Genomic DNA, 27,868 nt, shown 5'->3' with positions numbered 1-27,868 from the left:
CCAGGTCCCTAAGGAGTCTGGCTGTAGCTGTCTTACCTCCGACAGAACAGTGACTAAGGAATCTGGGTGTAGCTATGAGAAGTGATAATCAGACCGAAGAAAACGAGCGTCACCTGGAATCCTCAACCACAGAGGAACTGGCGATCTTACCTCCAACTGACGGAACAGAACAATGCTGGTAATATTGTTATTGTGGCGACAGACTTAGCTAAGATAATGGGCTAGCCAAAAGGACTTAGAACAAGCCCTACCGCCAACTAAACCGAACAGAATGTTTCTGTCTCTGCTGGGAATCGAACCCAGTTACTTTGGGTCTAACAATGAGTCAGGGGTCTTACTAACACAGAGGCGGTTAAACTGTCTATCAGGTGAGATGCAGGTCAAGAGCTTCACGATTTGGTTGGTGGTAGAGCTGGTTCTAAGTCCGCCTGGCTAGCTACCACCATCTTACTTAAGTTTGTCGCCAAGCTCGCTTCCTCCTTCGACCTGATCATCACTTTCCATCAGGTCCAGAGCTTTGTCGTTGTAAAATGGGCCTTACCCTCTCAGCAATAAGCGCGTCCAGCCAGCTGGTGTCGATGTTGTTCTCCTGGAAGGAGGCCGTCTCCAGCAGCGTGATGAGGTACTCGACGGTGGTGCGGAAGTCGCCGCGGATGCTCAGCTCTTTGGCGATGACCAGGTCCCTAAGGAGTCTGGCTGTAGCTATCTTACCTCCGACAGAACAGTGACTAAGGAATCTGGGTGTAGCTATGAGATGTGACGATCAGACCGAAGAAAACGAGCGTCACCTGGAATCCTCAACCACAGAGGAACTGACGATCTTACCTCCAACTGCCGGAACTGTTGTCCCTACTGGGAATCGAACTAGTGACCTTTGGGTCTGAGTCAGCTCTTACCACTACCATAGAGGCAGTTAAACTTTCCATCACGTGAGAATCGTGAGATGCAGGCCAAGAGCTTCTCCGTTGAAGATTACTCGTATCTACTATGTTTGGTTGGTGATAGGGCTTATTCTAAGTCCGCCTGGCTGGCTACCACCATCTTAGCAAAGTCTGTCGCTATTACAACAGTGTTAACAGCATTATTCTGTTTCAACAGTTAAGATAGTCAAGTCAGTTCCTCTTTAGTTGGGGATTCTGGGTGAAGCTTGCTTCCTTTCTTCCTTCTTCTATCCGACCTTCACCGATCATCAAAGTGAAGTCCTAGAGAAGCTTTATCGTTGTAAAATGAGCCTTACCCTCTCAGCAATAAGCGCGTCCAGCCAGCTGATGTCGATGTTGTTCTCCTTCAAGCTTTCTCACAGATCACAGAAACTAAAGGGAGATGTGAAAAGGGGGCGGGGCCGGTGTCGCAGCAATATGCCCAAAAACAGAATACATTGCTTGCGATCTCAGCAATGATGACACTGGTTTTAGAACTCAGCGCATTATTTGGCATCTCTAGATCTCTATGAGCGTTCTCGTTGTAAAATGAGCCTTACCCTCTCAGCAATAAGCGCGTCCAGCAAGCTGGTATGGATCGTTTCATCCACGAAGACGCGCCCCACCATTCTTCCGCTAATGTTTGAGTGTTATCGGTACACGCTAAATGATCCGTGATTGCACACGCACACTACAATAATGCCGCTCGGATTGCTCGGATCAATCTTCCCGCACCCCGCGCGACCGAGACCAAACATTGGCGGGGCGCGTCTATTACTATTATGAAAGCAATAAACTTATTGAGTATTGTTTATTGAAACGATCTATATCAATGACGTCCTGGAGAAGCTTTGTCGTTGTAAAATGAGCTTTACCCGCTCAGCAATAAGCGCGTCCAGCCAGCTGGTGTCGATGTTGTTCTCCTGGAAGGAGGCCGTCTCCAGCAGCGTGATGAGGTACTCGACGGTGGTGCGGAAGTCGCCGCGGATGCTCAGCTCTTTAAGGGCTATGACCAGGTTTCTGGGGAACAATAGATAAATATAGTCGCGATATTTTACGGAGAATTAGGCTTTTTACCCAAAGCGAATAACTGTCGATTAAGGTTAATTTGGAACTCCTCCTATGTTCTTCTGATTAATTTCGTTGCGGGTCCAATGACAGTTCAACTTGACCTTCATTGGTTGGGTTTTTGAGCCGGTCAAGCTGTAGATCTTGGCTACACAGGAGTTGCAGTGGTGGGAATAGTAACTGTCGATTATTATCTCGCTTAGGCCCGGTTTTCGGTGCGGTGTAGCTAGTAGGTTATTTCCACCAAAGCAAAGCAGAGAAAAGCGGAAAGATGAGATGTGGAAATCATGAAATCTGATTGGTGATTCAAAACACATCTCTCATCTCCGCTCAGCTCCGCCTTAGTGGAAACCGTGCCTTAGAAAAGTAAAACAGATGTAGATTTTTTTAACCAATTAACTCTGGTGGTTAGCTAAATAATACTTGTGTTGCGAGTGCGTTCACAAGAATATTCGAGCAGTAGCGGGGATCGAACCCACGTTCCTCGGATCACGATTGGGCTAGTCTGGCACTTTTGGGCTATTTATAATGTAGTGTGAACCAGGGGTGTAAACCTGGTTGCTTTATCCCTAAACGATCAAAGCCGGCTAGAACTTTACCTTTACAGGAAACCCCTGACCGATGTAAAATAGTATGTCTTACTATTTTGTGTGAGCACTAATTACTAGTCTAGCGGTCAGGGGGTTATAGTATTCCTTGAAGCACGACAACAGCAGTTTGACATCGACACCATTGGGCTATTATCTATCTCTCTATCCATTTACTCACTCTCTAGCCTGCTCCCTAGTCTCGCCCCAAGAGAAGCAGTGTCCGAACTGATAATAATCGGCGAACTCTTGGAGACCAACCGAGGCGGCCACACTAAAGTATCTATCTATCTCTCTGTCTATCTAAAGCCTGGTCTCTGAGCACGTAGAATTTTGTCCAATGACCCCAAGCTACCAATCCTTATCGCTCGCGCGTAATTATGTTGCTGTCGCGCTCGCACACTCACTACGGGCGCCCGTCGCACAGTCGCGACGGGTCACAGACCGGGACGAGTCACAGACAGGGCTTTATCTATCTGCATCCTGGCCTGCTCTCTTGTATCTCCCCAAGAGACAGCCTTTAGCCACTCTCTATCTATCTACTGATTCCAACTATCTAACTACAACCTGTCTATTTACTTTTCGATTTTCTCAGGTCCCCTATAAGATACATCTTTGATCAATACGTACTCTATCTACTCGTTCTCTGGTATGCTCTTTGGTCTATCTATCTATCTATCTATCTACTCACTCTCTAGCCTGCTCCCTAGTCTCGCCCCAAGAGAAGCAGTGTCCGAACTGAGAATCGGCGAACTCTTGGAAACCACCCGAGGCGGCCACACTGAAGTATCTTTCTATCTCTCTGTCTAAAGTCTGGTCTGGGAGCACGAAGAATTTTGTCCAATGACCCCAAGCTACCCATCCTTATCGCTCGCGCGTAATTATGTTGCTGTCGCGCTCGCACACTCACTACGGGCGCCCGTCGCACAGTCGCGACAGCAATACAATTACGCGCGAGCGATAAGGATGGGTAGCTTGGGGTCATTGGACAAAATTCTACGTGCTCACAGACCGGACTATATCTACACTTTAGCCTGCTCTGGTCTCTCCCTAAAATACAACGTTGCGCTATCCTCTATCTACCTCTTTGGTCTTTCTATCTAATCTTGGTCTCTATCTATCTACTCATTCTCTATCTGGCTTCCCCAAGAGAAGCAGTGGAATTTGTGGAGGTCTCTTGAAGGAGCTACATTGAAACTATCTATCTATCTAACCATCTATCTACATTCTGACTTGCTCTGACCTAAGATACAACGTTGCGCTATCTTGCGCTATCTTTTATTCCTTGGTCACAGACTGGGACGAGTCACAGACCGGGCTTTATCTATCTACATCCTGGCTGCTCTCTTGTATCTCCCCAAGAGACAGCCTTTAGCCACTCTCTATCTATCTGCTGATTCCAACTATCTAACTACAACCTGTCTATCTACTTTTTTAATTACTTTTCGATTTTCTCAGGTCCCCTATAAGATACAGCTTTGATCAATACTCTATCTACTCGTTCTCTGGTATGCTCTTTGGTCTATCTTTCTATCACTTACTCTCTAGCCTGCTCTCTAGTCTCCCCCCAAGAGAAGCAGTGTCCGAACTGAGAATCGGCGAACTCTTGGAAACCACCCGAGAACACACTGAAGACACACTGAAGTATCTTTCTATCTCTCTGTCTAAAGTCTGGTCTGGGAGCACGTAGAATTTTGTCCAATGACCCCAACAGCAATATAATTACGCGCGAGCGATGGGTAGCTTGGGGTCATTGGACAAAATTCTACGTGCTCACTCAGAGACCAGACTATACACTCTAGCCTGCTCTGGTCTCCCCCTAAAATACAGCGTTGCTCTATCCTCTATCTATCTTTTTGGTCTTTCTATCTAATCTTGGTCTCTATCTATCTACTCACTCTCTAGCTTGCTCCCTAGTCTCGCCCCAAGAGAAGCAGTGTCCGAACTGAGAATCGGCGAACTCGTGGAGGCCACCAGAAGCGGCCACACTGAAGTAACCCCACACGTTCTTAGAAGACCTGAAGTTCAGCTCTTGCACTGTACCAGACGATGGCTTGAAACCTGGGGGTATAAAGGAAAGTTAAGTTTTGAGCATACAAACTTAGAGTAGGCGCACACTGTTGATATTTCGTCAGCCGATAGTTTAGTCGTGCAGTTGATCAGTATGGGCATGTATGGAAGTGCGCACACTGCGCCGATTCGATTTGGCCGATTCTTCATACAATTTAAAATCGGACACAACTATCGGCCAACTAAAAATCAACAGTGTGCGCCTACTCTTAGGTGTGCAGTTGGCTAGAATTGAAGAAGGTGTGGACTAACTGCAAAGTTAAGTTTGTTTATTACTATTTATTTCCACATCGCCCGGTTGGTAGCGGCCTGCATCCAGCGCCTTCCTTCTACCTCTCTGAGATCGTCGGTCCATCTTGTGGGTGGATTGGTGCTTAAAGGTCATAGCAGACATATCAACTCGGAAAGGGATCAACACCGTATCGCCTTTCGAGCTGTCATCGCCGTTCGCGCGTTGTCAACCGCGAGGCGAGGCGGTTACGTTACGGTGCGGATAAGTGTGCGTTGCAGTATGGAGATTCATACAAAGAACTTCATACTGACCGCCTCGAGGATACGGTCGGTCGAACTTGACCTTCACTGGTTGGGTTATTGGCGGTCAAGCTGTAGATCCTGGCTACACAGGAGTTGCAGGTGGGAACGAGTGGGAATTTACCTTCATCAGGGTTCTCCGAGGTGATCCTAGCTGCGATGACGTGGCCCCATGGTGAAGGTCTTTGCTTGGGCTCGTCGAAATCCAGCTGGGTCATGCCCCATGGGGATTCCCCGTAGAGGAGGCGGATGTCTTTGATGTGGTACAGAGGGAGACCCATGGCGATCTGTGTAGGAGAAATGAAATTATTTATTAAGAAAGAAAGAAAGAAACATTTATTACGATGAACATCACTTAGTTAAGGATAGGGAACAAATAACTGTAAGAGTAGGCGCACACCGTTGATTTTTCGTCGGCCGATAGTTTAGTCGGGCAGTTGATCAGTATGGGCATGTATGAGAGTGCGCACACTACGCCGATTTAATTTGGCCGATTCTTCATACAATTTAAAATCGGGCACAACTATCGGCCAACTAAAAATCAACGGTGTGCGCCTACTCTAGGGAAACTCTTTTCAGGGCTTTTCATAGTATTGTTTTTTGCATTATTCAGTCTACCCAATCTATTGACTGACGGCCTACTCGTGCAAATAGGTCTCTTTGATATACTTGAAGTGGAAGTTTTCTCAGTCCATTTACTATTCTATCCAGTCTATTGTCCGTCTTCTAAGTCTCGTCGCGGTCTCCTTAGTCTACTCACGGTCTCCTCGCAGTTTCCTCAGTCTCCCCACGGTCTCTCAGTCTCTCCTTGTCCCAGTCTCCCAGTGGCATCGGCCACGATCTCTGTCTAATCACGGTCTAATAGGATCTTCTCAGTCTACTTACGGTCTTTTCAGTCTTTTTAACTTTGTCACGGTCTACTCGGTCTTCTCCCGGTCTACTCGCGGTCTACTCAGGGTCTCCTTAGCCTACTTATACTTATAGTGTACTCGGTCTGCTTAGGGTCTCCTCAGCCTGCTCAGGGTCTCCTCAGTCTACTAAGGGTCTCCTCAGCCCACTCAGGGCCTCCTCAGCCCACTCAGGGCCTCCTCAGCCCACTCAGGGCCTCCTCAGCCCACTCAGGGCCTCCTCAGCCCACTCAGGGCCTCCTCAGCCCACTCGGGGCCTCCTCAGCCCACTCAGGGCCTCCTCAGCCCACTCGGGGCCTCCTCAGCCCACTCGGGGCCTCCTCAGCCCACTCAGGGCCTCCTCAGCCCACTCAGGGCCTCCTCAGCCCACTCAGGGCCTCCTCAGCCCACTCAGGGCCTCCTCAGCCCACTCAGGGCCTCCTCAGCCCACTCGGGGCCTCCTCAGCCCACTCAGGGCCTCCTCAGCCCACTCGGGGCCTCCTCAGCCCACTCGGGGCCTCCTCAGCCCACTCGGGGCCTCCTCAGCCCACTCGGGGCCTCCTCAGCCCACTCGGGGCCTCCTCAGCCCACTCGGGGCCTCCTCAGCCCACTCGGGGCCTCCTCAGCCCACTCGGGGCCTCCTCAGCCCACTCGGGGCCTCCTCAGCCCACTCGGGGCCTCCTCAGCCCACTCGGGGCCTCCTCAGCCCACTCGGGGCCTCCTCAGCCCACTCAGGGCCTCCTCAGCCCACTCAGGGCCTCCTCAGCCCACTCGGGGCCTCCTCAGCCCACTCAGGGCCTCCTCAGCCCACTCGGGGCCTCCTCAGCCCACTCGGGGCCTCCTCAGCCCACTCAGGGCCTCCTCAGCCCACTCGGGGCCTCCTCAGCCCACTCGGGGCCTCCTCAGCCCACTCAGGGCCTCCTCAGCCCACTCGGGGCCTCCTCAGCCCACTCAGGGCCTCCTCAGCCCACTCACACTTATAGCGATGTCTGTCTGCTCGCGGTCTACTCGGTCTTCTCCCGGTCTCCCGGTCCCGGTCAGTCCTCACCTGCAGCTGCGCGGCGGGCAGGTTGACGTCGGCCACCATCCATTACTTAGGGGCTTCTTAGTCTACTGAGGGGCTTCTTAGTTTACTAAGTGTCTTCTTAGTCTACTAAGTGTCTTCTTAGTTTACTAAGTGTCTTTTTGGTCTACTTAGGGTCTTTTTAGTCTACTAAGGGTCTTCATAGTCTACTTAGAGTCTACTCAGTCTCCTCAGTCTACTTAGGGTCTTCTTAGTCTACTAAGGGTCTTCTTAGTCTACTTAGGGTCTTCTTAGTCTACTTAGGGTCTTCTTAGTCTACTTAGGGTCTTCTTAGTCTACTTAGGGTCTTCTTAGTCTACTTAGGGTCTTCTTAGTCTACTTAGGGGCTTCTTAGTCTACTTAGGGTCTTCTTAGCCTACTTAGGGTTTTCTTAGCCTACTTAGGGCCTTCTAAGGGTCTAAGGGTCTTCTAAGGGTCTAAGGATCTTCTTAGTCACTTTAGATTCTTCTTAGCCTACTTCACTCAGGGCCTCCTCAGCCCACTCAGGGCCTCCTCAGCCCACTCACACTGATGTCGGTCTGCTCGCGGTCTACTCGGTCTTCTCCCGGTCTCCCGGTCCCGGTCAGTCCTCACCTGCAGCTGCGCGGCGGGCAGGTTGACGTCGGCCACCATCCATTACTTAGGGGCTTCTTAGTCTACTGAGGGGCTTCTTAGTTTACTAAGTGTCTTCTTAGTCTACTAAGTGTCTTCTTAGTTTACTAAGTGTCTTTTTGGTCTACTTAGGGTCTTTTTAGTCTACTAAGGGTCTTCATAGTCTACTTAGAGTCTACTCAGTCTCCTCAGTCTACTTAGGGGCTTCTTAGTCACTTTAGGGTCTTCTTAGTCTTCTTAGGGTCTTTTTAGTCTACTTAGGGTCTTCTTAGTCAACCTAGGGTCATATTCTACTTAGGGTCTTCTTAGTCAACCTAGGGTCATATTCTACTTAGGGGCTTCTTAGTCTACTTAGGGGTTTCTTAAACTACTCAGGGCCTCCTCAGCCCACTCAGGGCCTCCTCAGCCCACTCAGGGCCTCCTCAGCCCACTCAGGGCCTCCTCAGCCCACTCTGCCTGCTAACTGAGGCACTCCTCACCTGCAGCTGCGCGGCGGGCAGGTTGACGTCGGCCACCATCTCAGTGCACGGATGCTCGACCTGCAGCCGCGGATTCAGCTCCAGGAAGTAGTACTGGCCTGTGGCCGGCTCGTACAGGTATTCTACTGTTCCGGCGCTGACGTAGCCGACCATCTTGGCTAGGCGGACGGCGGCCTGGGGAGAAAAAGTTTAAAACATTATTTTTACTGACATTCAAAATGAGTTAGATAGTTTCATCCACGAAAACGCGCTTCACCATTCTTCCGTTAATGTTTGAGTATTATCGGTACACGCTAAATTATTCTAGTATTCACGCACACTACAATAATGACGCTCGGATTGCTCGGATCAAACTCCCGCACCCCGCGCGACCGAGACCAAAAATTGGTGGGCGTGTCTTCATGGATGAAACGATCTATACGTTTTTGAGAGTCGATCACGGAATCCCTTCTTAGGCAGGTCTCCCACTCAGTGGACCGATGATTTAGTTAGCCTAACCACAGACTTTTTGTCGGCTGATAGTTGGATCAGGCTGTTAATCCGTATGGACAATGGACATGTATGAAAGTGCGCACATTACACCGATTTGGTATAGGCTGATTCTTCATAGAAATTAGAATCGGGCTCAACTATCGGCCGACTAAAATCTGTAGTTAGCGGCGAGTCTAACGCCCGTATTTTTTATGTGACAGGAGGTAAGTGAATACCGTCGCCCATAGACACCCGCATGAAAGAAAAGACACGAAATAATTTTGGCGGTCTTATCGTTAAACAGCGATATCTTCTGAACAACCCAATGATGATGACGTTGATACCAACATGTAGCTGAACTGTTATAATTGTCATTACCACTGTAGGAGCACGACCCTCTCTAATTTACTAGACACATATGGAGGAGAAACCGTTTAATATGGAAATCATTCGGGGAGGCCTAGCTATAATTCAAAAGTGGACGTCCCATGGCTGAAACAAAGTTAATATTCCTTTGGAATAGAGCAACAACAACGAGCTGTCAAACGAAACCGATTTTGGATAACACTTGTGTCAGTGTTAGGATTATTTCACTGTTTTGTACAATAAATCAATCACTGAACCAGTCATCACGTTTCTGAAGCACTATTTCTCATAGACATACACTGTTGCACTCACGTAAATTCAGAAAATATATCAGAGTTCAAATTTTTAGCGTGCCATTGCATGCCTCTGAACTGTCAAATAGTTGCAAAAATGATTCTTTTTGACGTGACGACGACGGTATCACGCATCTCTTTTTCAACCGACTTCAAAAAAAAGGAGGAGGTTCTCAATTCGACCCGTATGTTTTTTTTTTTTTTTCTATGTTTGTTACGCGATAACTCCGCCAATTATGAACCGATTTGAACAAATCTTTTTTCGGCGTATAGGTAATACCTCAAGGGTGGTCCCATTTAAATTTAATAATAGAAAAAACAACCCCCAAGGGTGGAAAATTGGGGATGAACTTTTTTATACGCAATATCTCCGCCGATTATAAATCAATTTGAACGATTATTTTTTTGTTGAATAGGTATTATCAAAAGGGTGGTTTCATGCGAATTTGAAAAAAATATTTCACCCCCAAGGGTGGAAAATTGGGGATGAACTTTTTTATACGCAATATTTTTAATTTTTAGTTTTTTTTTTGTGTTCACGCATTTGAAGTCGGTTTTATTTTTTTTAAAAGTTAATATCACACAGTGTTGCTGCTAGTGACAACTCACTCGCTCAGTTCTTTGTTGCTCTATTCCGCTAGGTATACTTTGTGGGCTGAAAAGATGATGATACGACAACGACATTCTCTAAAAAAGCGGTAGTTCTACTCTGCCGAAACTACACAGCATATTGAGAAGAAAACTAACCTTTTCCATTTCAATGAAGACTTCAGGCTTGGCTATGGCGGCAGGGGCTTCCTCAATGATCTTCTGATGACGACGCTGGATGGAGCAGTCGCGACCGAACAGAGATATCGCGTTACCTGAGGGAAAAACAGTGAATAAATATAAAAAAAAAAACACATAGCGCCATCTAGTTTTGAGATCCGGAACTAAGCAAAACTCATTTATTTATGCAAGTAGGCTTTTAAAAAGCACTTTTACACGTCCCAGTATTAACCCTACCACTGCTTCGGGACAATAAATGGGCCAGTGCTGAGAAGAAGCAGCGAAGAAACTCAGTCACTATTGTCAGCCTCTTTTTCAAGGGTTTACAGACTTTAAAAGCTTGTAAGTGTATTTTAAGCTCAAAGCAGACTTATCAACTCGGAAAGGGATCAACACCGTATCGCCTTTCGCGAGCTGTCATCGCCTTTCGCGCGCTGTCAACCGCGAGGCGAGGCTTTTACGTTAAGTGTGTGTTGCAGTATGGAGTTTCATACAAAGAATACTGACCGCCTCGAGTTGATACGGTTACGATCCCTTTTCGGGTTGATAAGGGTGCTATCGTTCGGTCGTTTCAGCTGAAAGAAGTCCACTGCTGGACAAAGGCCTCCCCCAAGGATTTCCACAAAGACCGGTCCTGCGCCGCTCGCATCCAGGCACCTCCCGCCACCCTCATCAGATCGTCGGTCCGCCTAGTGGGAGGCCTGCCCACGCTCTGTCTTCCGGCTCGTGTTCGCCACAGTGCTAGTGAAAAGGTGCTATAAAAAGGTAAGAAATGAGTCATATTACCGTACTGATCAGCCAACAACTGGACTTCCAAGTGACGGGCAGACCTGGCCAGTCTCATCACGAATATTGGCGAGCCGGGCACCTCGGCTTGCACCTGTGGACAATATTGGACTTTAAGGCTGTGGGATAGGGGTTATTATTGAGTGGAGATATTTAAAAATGTCTTTAAATGCTTTGGTAAAGAAATATCGGCTTTGTTAAGAGTAAAATAGGGGCAATATTGAGCTTTAGACTCTGAGTCATAGAGATAATTATCAAGTGCAGACATTCAAAAATGTTTTTGAATGCTTCGGTAAAGAAATGTCGGTTTAGTCGAGAATAAATGAACAATATTGAGCTTTAAAGCCTATAAGATTGTGAAGATATTTAAAAATGTCTTTGAATGCTTTTGTAAAGAAATGTCAGCTTTGTCGAGAGTGAAATAGGGACTATAATTAACTAGCTTTCCGCCCGCGGCTTCGCCCGCGTGGAATTTTGTCTGTCACAGAAAAACTTTATCGCGCGCGTCCCTGTTTCAAAAACCGGGATAAAAACTATCCTATGTTCTTTCCCGGGACTCAAACTATCTCTATGCCAAATTTCATCAAAATCGGTTGCGAGGTTTAAGCGGGAAAGCGTAACAGACAGACAGACAGACAGACAGACAGACAGACAGACAGACAGACAGACAGAGTTACTTTCGCATTTATAATATTAGTTGGGATTGCAGAACATTGACTTCACAGCTAACGCGGTATTTAGTCCAAATAAGAATATTTATTATGAAGAAAGGAAAATCATTTGATTTTTTCTCCAAAATTGCTACTTTTGTTGGTTGAAATCCTAACTATAGGTACAGCGCTTAATTGAGTCCGTGCCTGAGGGTGACATTGACATATTATGACGTCTGAAGGAGATCTGAAGTCTCGCTGACGTTTGACATCACAAAAATACCCTCCCGTGCCGCTTCCATACCTCAGGCATTCACTGAGTTAAGGCTAAACCTATGGAATAGTTTTAAAGACTCACCTGTCTAAACATGTTGTTGAAATCGTCGGGGTTCTCGACCTTCCTGATGCCTTTACCACCTCCACCTTCGGAGGCCTTTATCATCACGGGGAACCCTAAAATACATACACTGATTAGTTTCTAATTCAATAGTTAGTAAAGTCCGGTCGCCGAGCACGTAGAATTTCGTCCAATGACCCCAAGCTACCCATCCTTATCGCTCGCACGTAATCATATTGCTGTCGCGACTGTGCGACGGGCGCCCGCAGTGAGTGTGCGAGCTTCTAAATTGCGAGCGTGCGAAATTTTATCCGGACTTTCGCCCATGATACCTTTTAAATAAGTTATCCATAAGATTTATCGATTATTAGTGTGTATTTCCTTTGCAATATAGTTTAAATAAATAAATAACTTATGTACAAACTCACCAATCTTATGTGCAGCCTGCAACCCCTGCTCGGGCGTGGTGACACAACCGCGGGCGAACAGTTCCGAAGATATCTTGATTTTCTTGGTGTTGTACTCGGCCTTTAGTTCTGGGAACAAGATACATAAAATTATTGAAAATTTCTCAAAATTCATGTATTTTCTTTAAAAGACTACGTTTACACGTCTGTCACGATATAGATGTCCAACATTGAACCGTTCCAGCTATGACATTGACAGAAGGGCGTGGCTATCAATAAAGGATTTTTTTTATCTACAACGAGGAAGCTCTTGGCCTGTATCTCACCTGATGGTAAGTAATGATCAGGCCGAAGGTGGAAGCGAGCTTCACCCGGAGTCCTCAACCACGGAGGAACTGGCTACCTTACCTCTAACTGCCGGAACACAACAATGCTGTTAACATTGTTGTTATGGCGACAGACTTAGGTAAGATGGTGGTAGCTAGCCAGGCGGACTTAGAACAAGCCCTACCACCAACCAAACCGAACAGAAAAATCTGACCCCACTGGGAATCGAACCCGGGACCTCTGCGTCTGAAGCAGGTGGTCTTATTACTAGACCACAGAGGCGGTTATACTGGGTTGTTAGATTTTAATATTAGCCACTTAATGTTTCAAAATCGTTGGGACTATTTTGTGAAGATATTGCTTTAAAACTTTTAGCTAGAATGTAACTGACAACAAACGATGCCATTTTGACTTTTGTCTCTCAATGCGCAGTACACAGTACTACACCATCTATTGACATTTTGATAAACTACTTGTCACTATTTAAGCATGTATAATGCTTCTACTTCAAGGCAGCGTTGTTATGTCAGAGGTACCATTGTATGGCAAGACGCCATCTATTGACAACCTTATAAACCATTTTCTAGCAGCATGCTTATTGCTTACTGCTTCCACTCCAAGGTAGCCTGTGTAACTTAGCGGTACCATACTGCTGATATAGCGCCATCTATCAACAACCTAACGAACTACTTTCTATATGAACAGCATGCTTTTCCTTACCGCTTCCGCTCCAACGCAGCCAGTGTAAGTTAGCGCCATCTATTGGCAATTTATCAAACTATTAGCTATTTAACAGCTTACCGCTTCCGCTCCAAGGCAGCGTGGGAATTTCAGCAGTCTGGGCGACGATGGACGACGCAATTTTGTCTCCTAAAGCCCACATGGCCTTCTCTGGTGGTCCTATGAAGACCACGCCCGCTCGGTGGAGTAGTTCCGGCAGTTTGGGATTCTCGGAAGCATGCCCCCAACCGGCCCAGACAGCCTAAAAGCGATTAGATATTAGAAAGTAGTAGTTATATAACTTTATTTGGAATAAATACAGCTTTAAAATTCAGATGACAGTAAATTAGTTTAGCATTTTATATCTGCTTGCCGAATGTTAACGCCATCTTTTGCGAGTCTTTGAGAAGTGCTTATTAAATGACATTCATAATAAGCTCGTCATAAGTTAGCGCCATCTATTGACGATCTTTAAGAACCACTTGCAGTTACAACGCCATCTATGACGGGCATTTGAGAACTACTTACTAAATGCCTTCCAGCCGGGCTGCCTCAAGGCACAGTCCTGCCTATAAGCCCTATGACCTTTCTTGTGACAAAACTTTTTTATTTGTTTTCTTCTTCTTACCTGCACTTGCGTCCTCACAGCGATGTCCACAATAAGTTCTACGTTGGCATAGTTGTTGTTGTTGGACCCGCCAGGCACGGGCACATAGTGGTCGGCCATCTTTATGTACTCTGCGTTGGCTTTCAAGTCTTCGGGCGTCACCTGAGATAAATAATAATAAAATAAACAGTTAAATTAATTTCTATACAGATTAAATAGTAATAAAATAAATAGACATCTTAAAATTTATCCATTGAGTAGGTATGAATGTAGCACAGCTCTTAAGGCGTGGCTACAACAGAAAACATACGATGAGACTGAAGAGTTATTGACTGTGATTGAATAGTCAATACTTCTTATTAACTTTAAGTCAAATCATTACTATTTTCTTCTACTTCTGTAATTTATAGTCCTGATTACATATGCCCTTTATCATTACACTCAAGGGAAATATGCTTTATAATGCATTGTAATGTGAATAGATTTTAATTTTGTTAAACTTGTTATATTTTGTTAAACTTGTTATAACACGTTTTGTTTCGAGATACCTACCAGTGTCAAAAATTACATTTACCTAGTTAGCTATAAAATGTATCTTTTTGCGAATTTTCGCTATGGGAAGAGCGCTTGCTTATCCTAAAATACAGGGCTCTGCCCTAACTTAGGAAGCAAAGCTCAATGTTTTTAGAATCATAATATTTTGTAAGATACATTAATGTCTGTACTTAAACATTTGTTGCTTGTTTTTATATGCATGTACTTACTTTTTGAATAAATAGATTTGTATTTGTATTTGTAATGTCTCGAAGCGCTGATAAGGCCCAAAAGATAAGGAAACATGTAACAGCGAACACTGGACCCGCAACGCAATTAATTTTTATTTGTACCTATACAAAACGGGACAAAGTCGGAGCAGCAGGCAGAAAAATTAAAATATAAAAAAAACAGTACACAACAGAAGTATAATAAGGAGTTCGATATTAAGGATTACTTTCCCTCCAAGACAAACAATGGTTTACGTGAAGTAGAAATCACAGAGCATGGAATCGACGATTCCATGCTCTGTGGCAGAAACGCTCGTTAGCTTGTGTACTCCGACCGAGAATAAAATGCATGTAAAGCCCGGTCGCCGAGCACGTAGAATTTCGTCCAATGACCCCACGCTACCCAGTCTTATCGCTCGCGCGTAATAATGTTGCTGTCGCGCTAGCACACCGCCTGTCGCACAGTCGCGACAGCAATATAATTACGCGCGAGGGATAAGGATGGGTAGCTTGGGGTCATTGGATGAAATTCTACGTGCTCAGCGACCGGACTATAGTTGTAAACACACCATAGCAAAACGTGCGTTGAGCGCTAATCATCTGAACCTGGCCTAAGAATCTTTGCGTTACCCTGAAATCAATAAGTAAAGCCATCCACTCACCATAACGACGAAGCGAACCGCGCGTTCGTTCTTGAACATTTCGTACGACCATCTTCTGATTGATCGCATGCATTTTACGGCGCCGATACCGTTGTTAGCGATCAGAACCTGAAAAACAGAAAATAACAGTTAAAGAAAGAATATTAACTCAATTTCATAATCACCATTTCAGCCACAGGACGTCCACTGCTGAATATAGGCCTACCCCAATGATTTCCATTTTGACCGGCCCTGCGCTCCCCGCATCCAGGCTCGATCGAGTTAACTGCGCACCTCGTTGGAATGTGACTCTCCTTCGCACACCTCTCCGCGCTCGCCCCGTCCGTACCAGAGCGGCGATGTGACGTCACGGCTGCCAAGTGTGCAGTTAACTCGATCGGGTTGTATAGTAACTTTAAGGGATTTTCTTTAGCATGATTAAGTGCAGTTCCCGAATCCCGATTTATTTTAATTTTATCAAGAGGTGTTTTCATTCCGAGTATAAATAATATCATAATATTAAAATATCAAAATAAAAATATCATGATAACAAAGATATAGGATTAAACACCTCTTGTATCGCAAATCAAAACTCATCATCTTAATAATTCGATTATCGTCATGAAAACAATTGATTGATGATTTAATCGAAAAATAATGACGAATCATCACCAATAAGCAAAAAAATTACGAGGAAATCAACATTGAAGAACAACCGCTGCAGATAAGCATTGGGTGGTTATCAGTTGTTTGCTAGGTGGTCTACTGGTGAACCACCTGAATCCCCGGTACATTTTAGCACCGCTAAATGTTAAAGTTCATAGCAGACTAACGCCCGTATTCACAAACATTACTATGAGGTCTCACAGTGCGTGTGGACGCCCAGGGTGACACACGAACCAATCACAGAGCTCTATTCAACGCTGTGTTCGATTTGCATCACTTAAGCAAGCATCGTTTGTGAATACGGGCGTCAACTCTGAAAGGGATCAACATTCAACACTGTCAACACCGCGCCGTATCGCCTTTTGCGAGCTGTCATCGCCTTTTGCGAGCTGTCATCGCCTTTTGCGAGCTGTCATCGCCTTTCGCGTGCTGTCAATCGCGAGGCGTTTACGTTACGGTGCGGATAAGTGTGCGTTGCAGTATGGAGTTTCATACAAAGAATAGTGACCGCCTCGAGTTGTGATATGTATGGTAACAATCCCTTTCCGGGTTGATAAAAATGCGACGACCTTTATCAACCGTAGTAGTAAAAGCCTCGCCTCGAGTTTGACAGCGCGCATAGGGCGTTGACAGCCTGCGGAAGGCGATACGGTGTTGATCCCTTTCCGAGTTGATAAGTCTGCTATTATGACCTTTGGCCTTCATAAACTTGGAAAGGGATCGTCACCCCCTTTCTTCGCCTCGCCGTCAACTAGGCGTCAACCTAACGTAAGCGGTTCAGCAGCGCCGGTTATAGATCGTTTCATCCACGAAGACGCGCCCCACCAATTTTTGGTCTCGGTCGCGCGGGGTGCCGGGAGTTTGATCCGAGCAATCCCAGCGTCATTATTGTAGTGTGCGTGTGCACTCATGGATCATTTAGCGTGTACCGATAACACTCAAACATTAGCGGAAGAATGGTGGGGCGCGTCTTCGTGGATGAAACGATCTATACGTTGACTACGGCTAGTCGACGCCGCCTGAGGTATGTGAGCGTCACGGGAGAATGTTTTTGTGACGTCAAATGTCAGCGAGACTTCAGATGACGTGCTTCAGGGGGCGTAGTGAGAGTTTACGTCATACGATATCTACTAAAAATATATGAAGATTTTAGTTCTTGAAAGTTTCCGCTAGGGGCGCTGTACAATCCGTCATACATTTCATGTCACTTTTTTACGCAGTCGATATCGTATGACGTAAACTCACACTACGCCCCCAGACTTGTATGCTCTGTCTTATCAGTAAGTTATTATGTCACATCTCACTTGCTGATCCCATATCTCAGGCATTGATTCAGTTAAGCGCACTTATAGTTGACCACGTATGCATGCATTCATTAGTTATTCTATAAATTACCTTGTTAATAGGTTTGGTGCCTTGAAACCGTCGCACAAACTCTTCGGGTGTGGCGATAGTGAAATCCTTCTCTTGGAATCGCTGGCTGTGGATCACAGTCCCCTGGGACATAGAAGGCCTGGAAAAGAAAAGAAAATTTGATAAATACGTAGCTACTTTATAGATCGTTTCATCCAAGAAGACGTCCACGCCTAAGTGGCTTCGATTTCTGCATAAAAATTTGAATCATTTTTACAGGTAGTAATTTTCAAATTTTATTTTATTTGTAGTTTTTTCAATCTACCCACAATTTTTCACAAAACTAAGATTTGCCGTTCCTTTTAAAAATTGCAAAAACTTTCATTAAATTCATCTATACAAAATGGCATTTTCATACTTTAATGCCTAATAAATAAACGATGGGTTCATACATTAATAAGATCCATACAAAAGCAAATAAAAGTTCAAATACAGTGAAGGTACATAATTTATTTCAATAACGTAAGCCATAATAGAAAACTAAGACCACATTTTTATTTTTTTTAAATGGAGCTAATTGCGAGCGAGGTGCGCATTAAATAAAGAATCTAAAATATAAAAGCCTTCGGTTTAATTTCTTTGTACAGTCAGCATGAATCAAGATGTACGGAAAAAAATATTTTTTGACGGTTTGTGAATCTTATTTTTAACGATAATAATATAGAAGTCAAAAGTGTACATCTATGTATAATGCTAACTGTATGCAATTATGTGTAGGATCATAATGAGGGCTATCGTTTTTATACTTAACAGTTGGCACCCTTGGCGATTGACAGGACCTTACTCTACAGTGGCGCCATCTTGATGAGTGCAAATGCGATAGTCCTCCTACCACTTTAGCGCTCATCAGTTGGTGCCACTGTCTTCGCTACTAGCAAGTGACAGGACCTTACTCTACAGTGGCGCTAACTGGTGAGCGCTAAAACGATAGCCCTCATTAAAAAAGTTGAGTAAGCACAAAAAATAAAAATGCCTTTGCCTAGTTTCATTTGAAAGAAAATTTCTTTCTTCCCTTGTTGAGTGGAATATTAGACATGAAAGTTAAGTAGGAAATATTAAATTAATTACCACAAATTAAGTTTCATTTAGTAGGTATTAGGTAAATAAAATTAAAAAAAAAATCAATGATTCACTGTCTCAATCCTATAGAACAAAACAGTTATTTTTAGCAAATTATAGCAGGATTTAGAGGTATCAAAGCCTGTAAATTTTTTTCAAGCCATTTAAAAGAGTTTTAAAGTAATAAATCCAGTTAAGTGTTTATTACTCTGCAATCATATTTTTAATGGCCAACAGCGAGGCCACAGGATCCTGATACTACACATTCGTGACGCAGGATGACTATCGCAACTGTATGAATTAGAAATTAAGACATACAGGTGAAATTAACTGTGGCATACTTACACACATTCCTTCTCCATAATAATTTAACATAGCCATAAAAAAAAATACAAGTAAACTCACATTTCCGGTCAGCATTTTGAGTTTTCAAATTCGAATTTAAATGTTTATTTTTTAAATTAAAAATAATGTTCAGGATAGTGACTAACCTGTAAGGACCCTCGGTGTAAAGACCGCTCATGGCTGGATACATTTTTTACGAACCAAACAAATTCTAACACTATTTCATACAAGCGAAATGGTTCAGAACTTGATAACAATCATGAAAAATAAAATTCACATCTTTTCAATACATTTTGATATTTATTTTTTGACGTAGCGCAAACTTTTTGACAGTTTCCCGACAATTTGACGTCTGTCAAACGAAACGACTTGGTCCGAATCAGACTCGGGATCAACTAAAGTTGTTTTAAAGCATCACAACAAAATTATTGTTTTATTGCGATTAGGTTGATTAACCTTATCAAAGTTGTTTTGCAACATGTATGACGATGTCTAACATGAGAATACGTAAGTGTTATAATTAATTACACATCTATTGACGTCAATTTATAACTTTATTACTTTGATTTTCAGTGATAGATTGATTAATTAGTGATTGGCAAAATAAAGTTTAGTGAACTCTTCGAACGTTATAAAATTGGTAATAAAGAAAAGTAATAAAATCATTTTTAAAGAAATATCATACTCTGTATGATACGGAACACTTCAAAATTTATGCCGCCTTTACACTGTCAGGTACAGACAGAAATAAAATTGTACTTATTCTTAACTATGATAAAATTGTTGAGTGAGGATTTGATTGATGATTTGTTATAATATCAATTTACTGATTGTTTATCGTTTATTTTTGATTAACCGCTTGAGTCCCAGACGGCATTAATTAATGTCATAACAATTGATAATCTATTGTGTCTAGATTCGCGGGCCTTGAAGGATTAAAGGCTTTTTTGTAATCAGTCGGCAACACATTAGTTATTTCTATTTCGCATTAAGGAATCTTAGACAAAATATTATTATGCGAGGGTAGGTTTGTTAGTTTATTTAAGTCTAGCGCATGATGCACCAAACATACCTACATTATGTGCCGCCAAAATATAGCCTAAGGTACCTACTTATTTACAAAACTACTTTTCACAGTACCTATATTAATTTCACACTGAATTTGTAAATATTCCTTTTTGTCAATATACAAAATTATGAAATTGACCATTATTACCTAAGAATAATTAGTTTCTTTATATCTTAAATAGATATTTTACTAAATTCTTATTAATAGTGGGTAGGTCCTGAATAAATAAAAATGTCGTCCAGCGACACTAAAACCGCGCTGTGTAAATGTTCCTAAAATCATACGACGGATCATACGATCATTTTATCTCGCTCTAACCGTCCAGTTAACTCGAGTCGGAAAGGGACAACAGTCTAATTGGTCAAGTTACTGTTGGGTTATTGTCGTTTAAATTGCAAGTTTGGTTATAATAGTCTAAGAGCCCATTTACATACTTATAAAAATACCCAATTTAAATATTCTTTATAAAATTGTATGATCGAGCTTCATCATTAATATTCCAGTAATTTAGAACGCACATTATTATAGTAGGTAACATGCGAATCAGTTTTAAATAACTGTTGACTTGAGCATAAAGTTTAACTTAAATTATTATTACACAATTTATTTTTGGTGATATTTTACCTTTAAAAACAAATAACAAAGTTTATTAAATATTAGTGACTTTAGAGCTTACTTAGATGGATAAATCTTCGCACTAGCGCTTCGTCTAACTAAAGTGAGCCAAAAACATTATGCCACTGTCAATAAGTTGAAAAAAAATTGCATTAAAAGTGTTTTTTCCGGAAGTTTTATCATTTCAATTTTTATTCGTTCGTTCGTTTCAGCAAAATTAATCACGTCCACTGCTGGACAAAGGCAATTTTTTATTATTTTTTAATAATTATTTCTTAAGAAATGTCTTTTATTTTAATGAAATTTTATTTTTTAAAGACATCAATAATAGTGAAAATAATGACATTAAAATCAGTGTACCAATGTCGAGCTCCTATACTACGAAGACCGAGGTCATGCACGAGGACCGGCGTCAGCAGCCATCGTTGATCGTCATTGATAAACAACTGATACCGGTTTTTATTTGTTTATTGTTATTCACGATGATAAACAAACGTAGGTGGTAATATTTAAGATTCAGACAGAATGGCGCGCACGCACCGGAACGCAACGCAGCGCATTTTACTACAAACTTAGATTAATAAAACCTAGATAGATAGTCAGTGCACGAAAGGTGAGGCAGTTTTTAGGGAGCCGGCACGGCTTACCCGTAAACGTCACATGAACTGTCAAAGTGAAAAATTGGTAAACACGTCCGACGAATTTTAATTAATTAAAACGGTTTGTGCTGTGAAAGGGTGTCTAAAATACATCAGAAAAACAAAAGAAAGTGACCAGTGTTACATTTCTTAAGTAAGTAGCTACTACGATTCGACGCGTATTTTGCTTGAATTTGGCTTTCAAAAATTAAATACGGGAATGATACCAGTAACAAGAAAATTTATTTCCCAATTGTTCGCCGTACAAATACACTTCCTTTTTTATGAAATCGAGACTTTTAAGTCGATTTATCTTATTGTTATTAGGTAGGTACTTTGAATTCAATAAATAAGTAAGTACATGATGCGTTTTGTTTTTGTTAATTATAAAATAATTAAAAACGTATTAAAAATTTCCCTACTTTCGGGAAAATCGCCTTCACTGTCTACACTCCCCAACAAAATTGACACTAATGACATAAGATTTTTGCCTCACTCTTGACGAAGCGTTTGTATGAAGACTATCCATCTAGGTTTTATTAATCTAAGACTACAAAATACAATAACCATACAGTAACTGATCGCCCCGGGTGCCAACCCATGCTACGCCGCCACTGTCTACTGTTTACTAACGAAACCCTGGGCGATCTACCACTTACATATTTCTTGAAATCTTAAATGAAACAGCATAGGTTTAGTCTTAGATTAATAAAACCTAGATAGATAGTCAGTGCACGAAAGGTGAGTAGTAGGGAATTTAGTGCAAGAACCCCTCCACTTTGGTATAGAAGGCTCATTTTTGCACCAGTTGTTCTTTGGGTGCTCCTGAGTAGATTTCCGTTGGTAGACATCGGGAGCCCCCCCTGTGGTAGCAGGGGGAGGGGGGGCAAGTTTCCTTCTGCCGCGCTTCACTTTAAGGCCCATATCTTCAAAACTATAGGTATTAGGGCAAGTGTGGTGTCATTTTCGGATAATTAAAGGATGGCAAATTCATTTCTAGCACAAACTTTTTGCCTTTTCATACAAAAAAATAAAAATATTGAGAAAAATTCACAAAAAACAAAAAGTATTTTTTTAAATAAACGTCGTTTACTTTTAAACCATTGGAGATAATCTAATAAAAAAAATATGTACTGAAAGCTACATTTACCAGGATTATAAATATATACCATTGTATGGTACTTTTTTCGAAAAAAGTACGTGAAAAAAATTTTTTCTTCAGGACACAGCGGGCGAATTTTACTGCGCGTCGGAAAAAAATTTTTATTTTATCCATGAATTCATACTATTTGGTTCATAAGCAAGTAAGGATTATTATTTTAGAATTTATTTATAGTTCCTGGCACATCAAGCTAACATGATTTGTATTTTTTCTTCAATTAATTTTGAACTCTATACGTAAGACATAAGGTTGAAAATAGCTTAAATACATTTTAATATTGAAAATATCATAAGAAGAAAGCACTAAATAAAGAACTTGAATTTGTCTAAACGTCTAATGATTATTATTATTTTAATTAACACTTATTTCTACATACTATTGTACCAGTGATTTAACGGAAAGGTAAGTGTGAGGAAAGTGAGAATTGATAATCATAGTACGGGAGATTATTTTTAGCACAAAGGCTACGGCTGTGACTATTATAGTTGTTTGTTCAGACAGCACCAGCTTCTGCACTACTTCTTGCACTTACATCTCACCATTTTCAGGCAAGCTTCGGCAGCTACGGGCAAATCGGTCCATGTAGGCTCCATGTTGCTTTGCTATCGACTCTGGTCCACCCCCAACCAGTCGGGTAAAGGGAAGACTGAGTCGATTGCTTGCAACTGACCCTATACGCGAACCCCTTGATATCCCAACTAATATTATAAATGCGAAAGTAACTCTGTCTGTCTGTCTGTCTGTCTGTCTGTCTGTCTGTTACGCTTTCCCGCTTAAACCTCGCAACCGATTTTGATGAAATTTGGCATAGAGATAGTTTGAGTCCCGGGAAAGAACATAGGATAGTTTTTATCCCGGTTTTTGAAACAGGGACGCGCGCGATAAAGTTTTTCTGTGACAGACAAAATTCCACGCGGGCGAAGCCGCGGGCGGAAAGCTAGTACCTACTAAATTTTAAATAACTTGAAAAAATCATAAGGACATGATTACTGCCCTTGTTTTACTGCCCGTAGCCGATTCTGATACAAAACTGCCTAGGTTTGTGGGCACTTACAGCACTCGTTCATAGTCAAGCATGTAGTAATAGTAGGAGGTAGGTACTTGATCTAAAACAATACCAGTGGATTAATATGATAAGTGAAAAGAAAACAGTGGATTGAGCTAATAAGTGGATAGATCTTGAACAAGGGACGACTAGAAAAGAGGACCAAAATCCCAACAGAACAGCCTAATCTGGTTTACTGATAGCTCCAAGCCGGCCTTGAAGATGGCCTTGGGAACGGGAGCGGGCGTCTACTGTAAACACGAACACAGTGAACGTTTAAGGAGGTTTGCTACAGTATTTTAAGCTGAATTCTACGCTATAAGTAATTATGTGTGCACTAAAAACAGGGGTGTAAAAAACGCAATATTTACATTCTGAGCCACAGCCAGGCAGCACTCAAACAAAGCCATCGCCTCAGTGAAGGTTGAGTCTAGAATTATTCTAGATGCAATCTTAAAGATGAACAAACTCGGAAGGCATGACAAAGTGTACCTGATGTAGGATACCTGGACATACAAGGATCGAATGCAATGAGAGAGCCGACAGTCTAGCGAGACGTCACGACGAGGGTCAGAGACGATACCTATTGGGTCAGAACTGATAGTATCTTTATCTAAAAGCATACCTCATAATATGGCCATATTCAAGAAGCACAGGGCTGAATGGGAAAGCTTCAACGCGATATAAGCCTCTCCAAATCATTCCTAAAGGGAAATACAGGGTCATGGAGTGCATTTAGTTATTACCACTATGGCTGTATGTATACTGTGTAAGCATCAATGTAACAATTTCTGGTAAACCCAAGCAATTACAGGTACGCAAACTGGGGAACAAACCACATGTCCCACAAAATGGGCCTAACAACAGAAGCTCTCGAGCATTCGGAATACATGTGGGGTCCATGAAACACTTAATACTGTAAGGATGGGTCTGCTTGGGTCAGCCAGCATATCCGGCATCAGAATACTAGTAGCTGGATTTCACTCAGACGCTTAATTCACCTAACTAATGGATATATTTTTTTTGGATGATAGGGAATAAAAAAGGGAGAATAAAGATCCTAATGGCTCGCTGTGGGGACTACGTTTAGGTGTGGCCCTACATAAAATAACCCAGACAGCTTTGTATCAGCATTGGCTACTGGCAGTATATCAAGGGGTTCGCGTATAGGGTCAGTTGCAAGCAATCGACTCAGTCTTCCCTTTACCCGACTGGTTGGGGGTGGACCAGAGTCGATAGCAAAGCAACATGGAGCCTACATGGACCGATTTGACCTGAAAATGGTGAGATGTAAGTGCAAGAAGTAGTGCAGAAGCTGGTGCTGTCTGAACAAACAACTATAATAGTCACAGCCGTAGCCTTTGTGCTAAAAATAATCTCCCGTACTATGATTATCAATCCTCACTTTCCTCACACTTACCTTTCCGTTAAATCACTGGTACAATAGTATGTAGAAATAAGTGTTAATTAAAATAATAATAATCATTAGACGTTTAGACAAATTCAAGTTCTTTATTTAGTGCTTTCTTCTTATGATATTTTCAATATTAAAATGTATTTAAGCTATTTTCAACCTTATGTCTTACGTATAGAGTTCAAAATTAATTGAAGAAAAAATACAAATCATGTTAGCTTGATGTGCAAGGAACTATAAATAAATTCTAAAATAATAATCCTTACTTGCTTATGAACCAAATAGTATGAATTAATGGATAAAATAAATATTTTTTTCCGACGCGCAGTAAAATTCGCCCGCTGTGTCCTGAAGAAAAAATTTTTTGCACGTACTTTTTTCGAAAAAAGTACCATACAATGGTATATATTTATAATCCTGGTAAATGTAGCTTTCAGTACATATTTTTTTTATTAGATTATCTCCAATGGTTTAAAAGTAAACGACGTTTATTTAAAAAAATACTTTTTGGTTTTTGTGAATTTTTCTCAATATTTTTATTTTTTTGTATGAAAAGGCAAAAAGTTTGTTCTAGAAATGAATTTGCCATCCTTTAATTATCCGAAAATGACACCACACTTGTCCTAATACCTATAGTTTTGAAGATATGGGCCTTAAAGTGAAGCGCGGCAGAAGGAAACATGCCCCCCCTCCCCCTGCTACCACAGGGGGGGCTCCCGATGTCTACCGACGGAAATCTACTCAGGAGCACCCAAAGAACAACTGGTGCAAAAATGAGCCTTCTATACCAAAGTGGAGGGGTCTCCATACAAATCATTGCCCTAAATTCCCTACTAGAGGCAGATTTTAGTAAGCCAGAATGGCTTACTCGTAAACGTCACATGAACTGTCAAAGTGAAAAATTGGTAAACACGTCCGACGACTTTTACTTTTAATTAATTAAGACGGTTTGTGCTGTGAAAGGGTGTCTTAATACATCAGAAAAACTAAAGAAAGTGACTAGTGTTACATTTCATAAGTAAGTACTACGATTCGACGCGTATTTTGCTTGAATTTGGCTTTCAAAAATTAAATACGGGAATGATACCAGTAACAAGAAAATTTATTTCCCAATTGTTCGCCGTACAAATACACTTCCTTTTTTTATGAAATCGAGACTTTTCAGTCGATTTATCTTATTGTAATTAGGTAGGTACTTTGAATTCAATAAAAAAGGAAGTACATGATGCGTTTTGTTTTTGTTAGTTATAAAATAATTAAAAACGTATTAAAAATTTCCCTACTTTCGGGAAAATCGCCTTCACTGTCTACACTCCCCAACAAAATTGACACTAATGACATAAGATTTTTGCCTCACTCTTGACGAAGCGTTTGTATGAAGACTATCCATCTAGGTTTTATTAATCTAAGGGTTTAGTATACAATCATGTAGTTATTATTTTTTGCCTTGCCACGATCGACTGGACTAATATTCGCGATCGACCGGTTGGCTACCCCTGCTCTATGCGATTTGCTTTAGTGTTCACCAGTTGGCGTTACTGTCTTAACCACTAGCGATTAAGGGTTTCCATGGATTTCCCCTAAGTTTTAATAATTACGCAAAAATAGTTGGCAAAATAAAACGTAAACAAGCTAAATGCATTTATCGATTCATTGTAACGCATTGCAGTAATAATAAACATCAAAACAAAGTATTTTGGTCCATTATGCTTCATCAAAAATATGGCTAAAATAAGTTTCAAAAACTAAAAAAAAAACGGCGAACCTTATTAAATAATTTGTTACCATTGTTTCTCATCTGAATCCGTTTCTTCTGAGGGCTCAGACCTGTGCATTTAATTATTTTTATACAAAGTAAATATTAAAATTAAATAATGTTACGAGCACTAGTGTTGTCGATCATTGGTAAGTATCAATAGTTTCGATGGTTGTTGATTACACAAATTACTCTACTATAGTCTGGTCTGCGAGCACGTAGAATGTCCAATGACCCCGAGCTACCCATCCTTATCGCTCGCGCGTAATTATATTGCTGTCGCGACTGTGCGACGGGCGGCCGCAGTGAGTGTGTAGCTTGGGGTCATTAGACAAAATTCTACGTGCTCACAGACCGGGCTTTAGTTAATTGTCGTCGTAACATGGGTTCACTCCAATAGCAGCGGCGACGACGGCAGTTATTAGATTTTACATCAACACAATTCGACCAATTTTATTGTCACTTAAAAATTCTTTCCAATATTCGCGAATACGAATGTGAATACTAATATTCGTAATATTCCTGATTTAAATACAGCCAGCGTCAAATAGTTCATGACACTCAAAGTGGCCAAAAAATTGACAACACAACCTTATACCAATTGTAACAAAGTCGTGTTGAACTATTTGACGCTGACTCTACGTACTATCGATAGAATTTTCCGAATAACGATTCAATAATCGATATTCAATAAATCACTTAAAACTCACTGTAAAGTCTGCTGTGGGGGCCTCAGCCGTCCTCTCTCCACTTTCTTCGGCTCCTCATCGTCTGGATCCCCTTCAGCTTCATCAGCTTGCAACGTCATCTGGAACTTCTGGAGTAGATTGACCGGCAAAACCTCCGTAGCCTCATCGGAGTCATAAGTCCGGTTCTCATCTTCTTCGCCTATCACGAAACGCTTCGATGTTCGGCGCTTTTGAAGCATTTTGACGAAAGTCCAAAAGTAGCTAATGATGCTAAGTTTTTATCGACGTTTTTTTCTAAAGGGTGCACTTAGCGCATCACTGTTTTTGACCTAAAGAATCACTACACTTTGAAGCACACGTTTTATTGTTCTGATACTTTTTGAAAGCAACTTTAAGGTGTTCCTTAACTTAATTTTACCTACTCTTTCTCCCTAACTTTCCAGTTTATTCTGTAGGTATATGATAGGTATACCTATCATTAATATCTACAACTCGATGGAGTTAACTGCGCACCTGGCAGCCGTGACGTCACATCGCCGCTCTACTGGGCGAGCGCGAGTCGCATTTCAGCGAGGTGCGCAGTTACTTTAGCTCGATCGGATTGTACATTCAATCCAAATGAAATGTCATTTATTTTAACCTG

At 42.1% G+C, this 27,868-nt stretch overlaps 1 protein-coding gene across 2 annotated transcripts in view; it reads right to left on the bottom strand.

The window, feature by feature from the left end:
- Window positions 1-27,868, bottom strand: part of LOC135085698 (acetyl-CoA carboxylase) — a 129,154-nt gene that overhangs the window by 65,834 nt on the left and 35,452 nt on the right. The window contains exons 1-13 of one of the 2 annotated variants that reach the window (XM_063980512.1): window positions 27,247-27,483; window positions 17,416-17,533; window positions 15,376-15,483; window positions 13,971-14,111; window positions 13,424-13,604; window positions 12,317-12,424; window positions 11,910-12,004; window positions 10,902-10,995; window positions 10,095-10,210; window positions 8,218-8,391; window positions 5,301-5,463; window positions 4,474-4,636; window positions 1,796-1,940 (exon numbers count right to left, since the gene is read on the bottom strand). In XM_063980512.1, coding sequence (XP_063836582.1) covers window positions 1,796-1,940; window positions 4,474-4,636; window positions 5,301-5,463; window positions 8,218-8,391; window positions 10,095-10,210; window positions 10,902-10,995; window positions 11,910-12,004; window positions 12,317-12,424; window positions 13,424-13,604; window positions 13,971-14,111; window positions 15,376-15,483; window positions 17,416-17,533; window positions 27,247-27,464 — 1,824 coding nt within the window. In that variant the 5' untranslated portion in view covers window positions 27,465-27,483. Of the gene's footprint in view, window positions 1-1,795; window positions 1,941-4,473; window positions 4,637-5,300; window positions 5,464-8,217; window positions 8,392-10,094; window positions 10,211-10,901; window positions 10,996-11,909; window positions 12,005-12,316; window positions 12,425-13,423; window positions 13,605-13,970; window positions 14,112-15,375; window positions 15,484-17,415; window positions 17,534-27,246; window positions 27,484-27,868 lie in introns of those variants that run through there. The other variant, XM_063980510.1, reaches the window with a different exon arrangement.

Source organism: Ostrinia nubilalis, chromosome 29, assembly GCF_963855985.1.
Source record: "Ostrinia nubilalis chromosome 29, ilOstNubi1.1, whole genome shotgun sequence".
In the NCBI taxonomy this organism is placed as follows: Eukaryota; Metazoa; Arthropoda; class Insecta; order Lepidoptera; family Crambidae; genus Ostrinia; species Ostrinia nubilalis.
The sequence above is the reverse complement of the archived record's forward strand: the minus strand, read 5'-3'. Positions and strand labels throughout refer to the sequence as shown.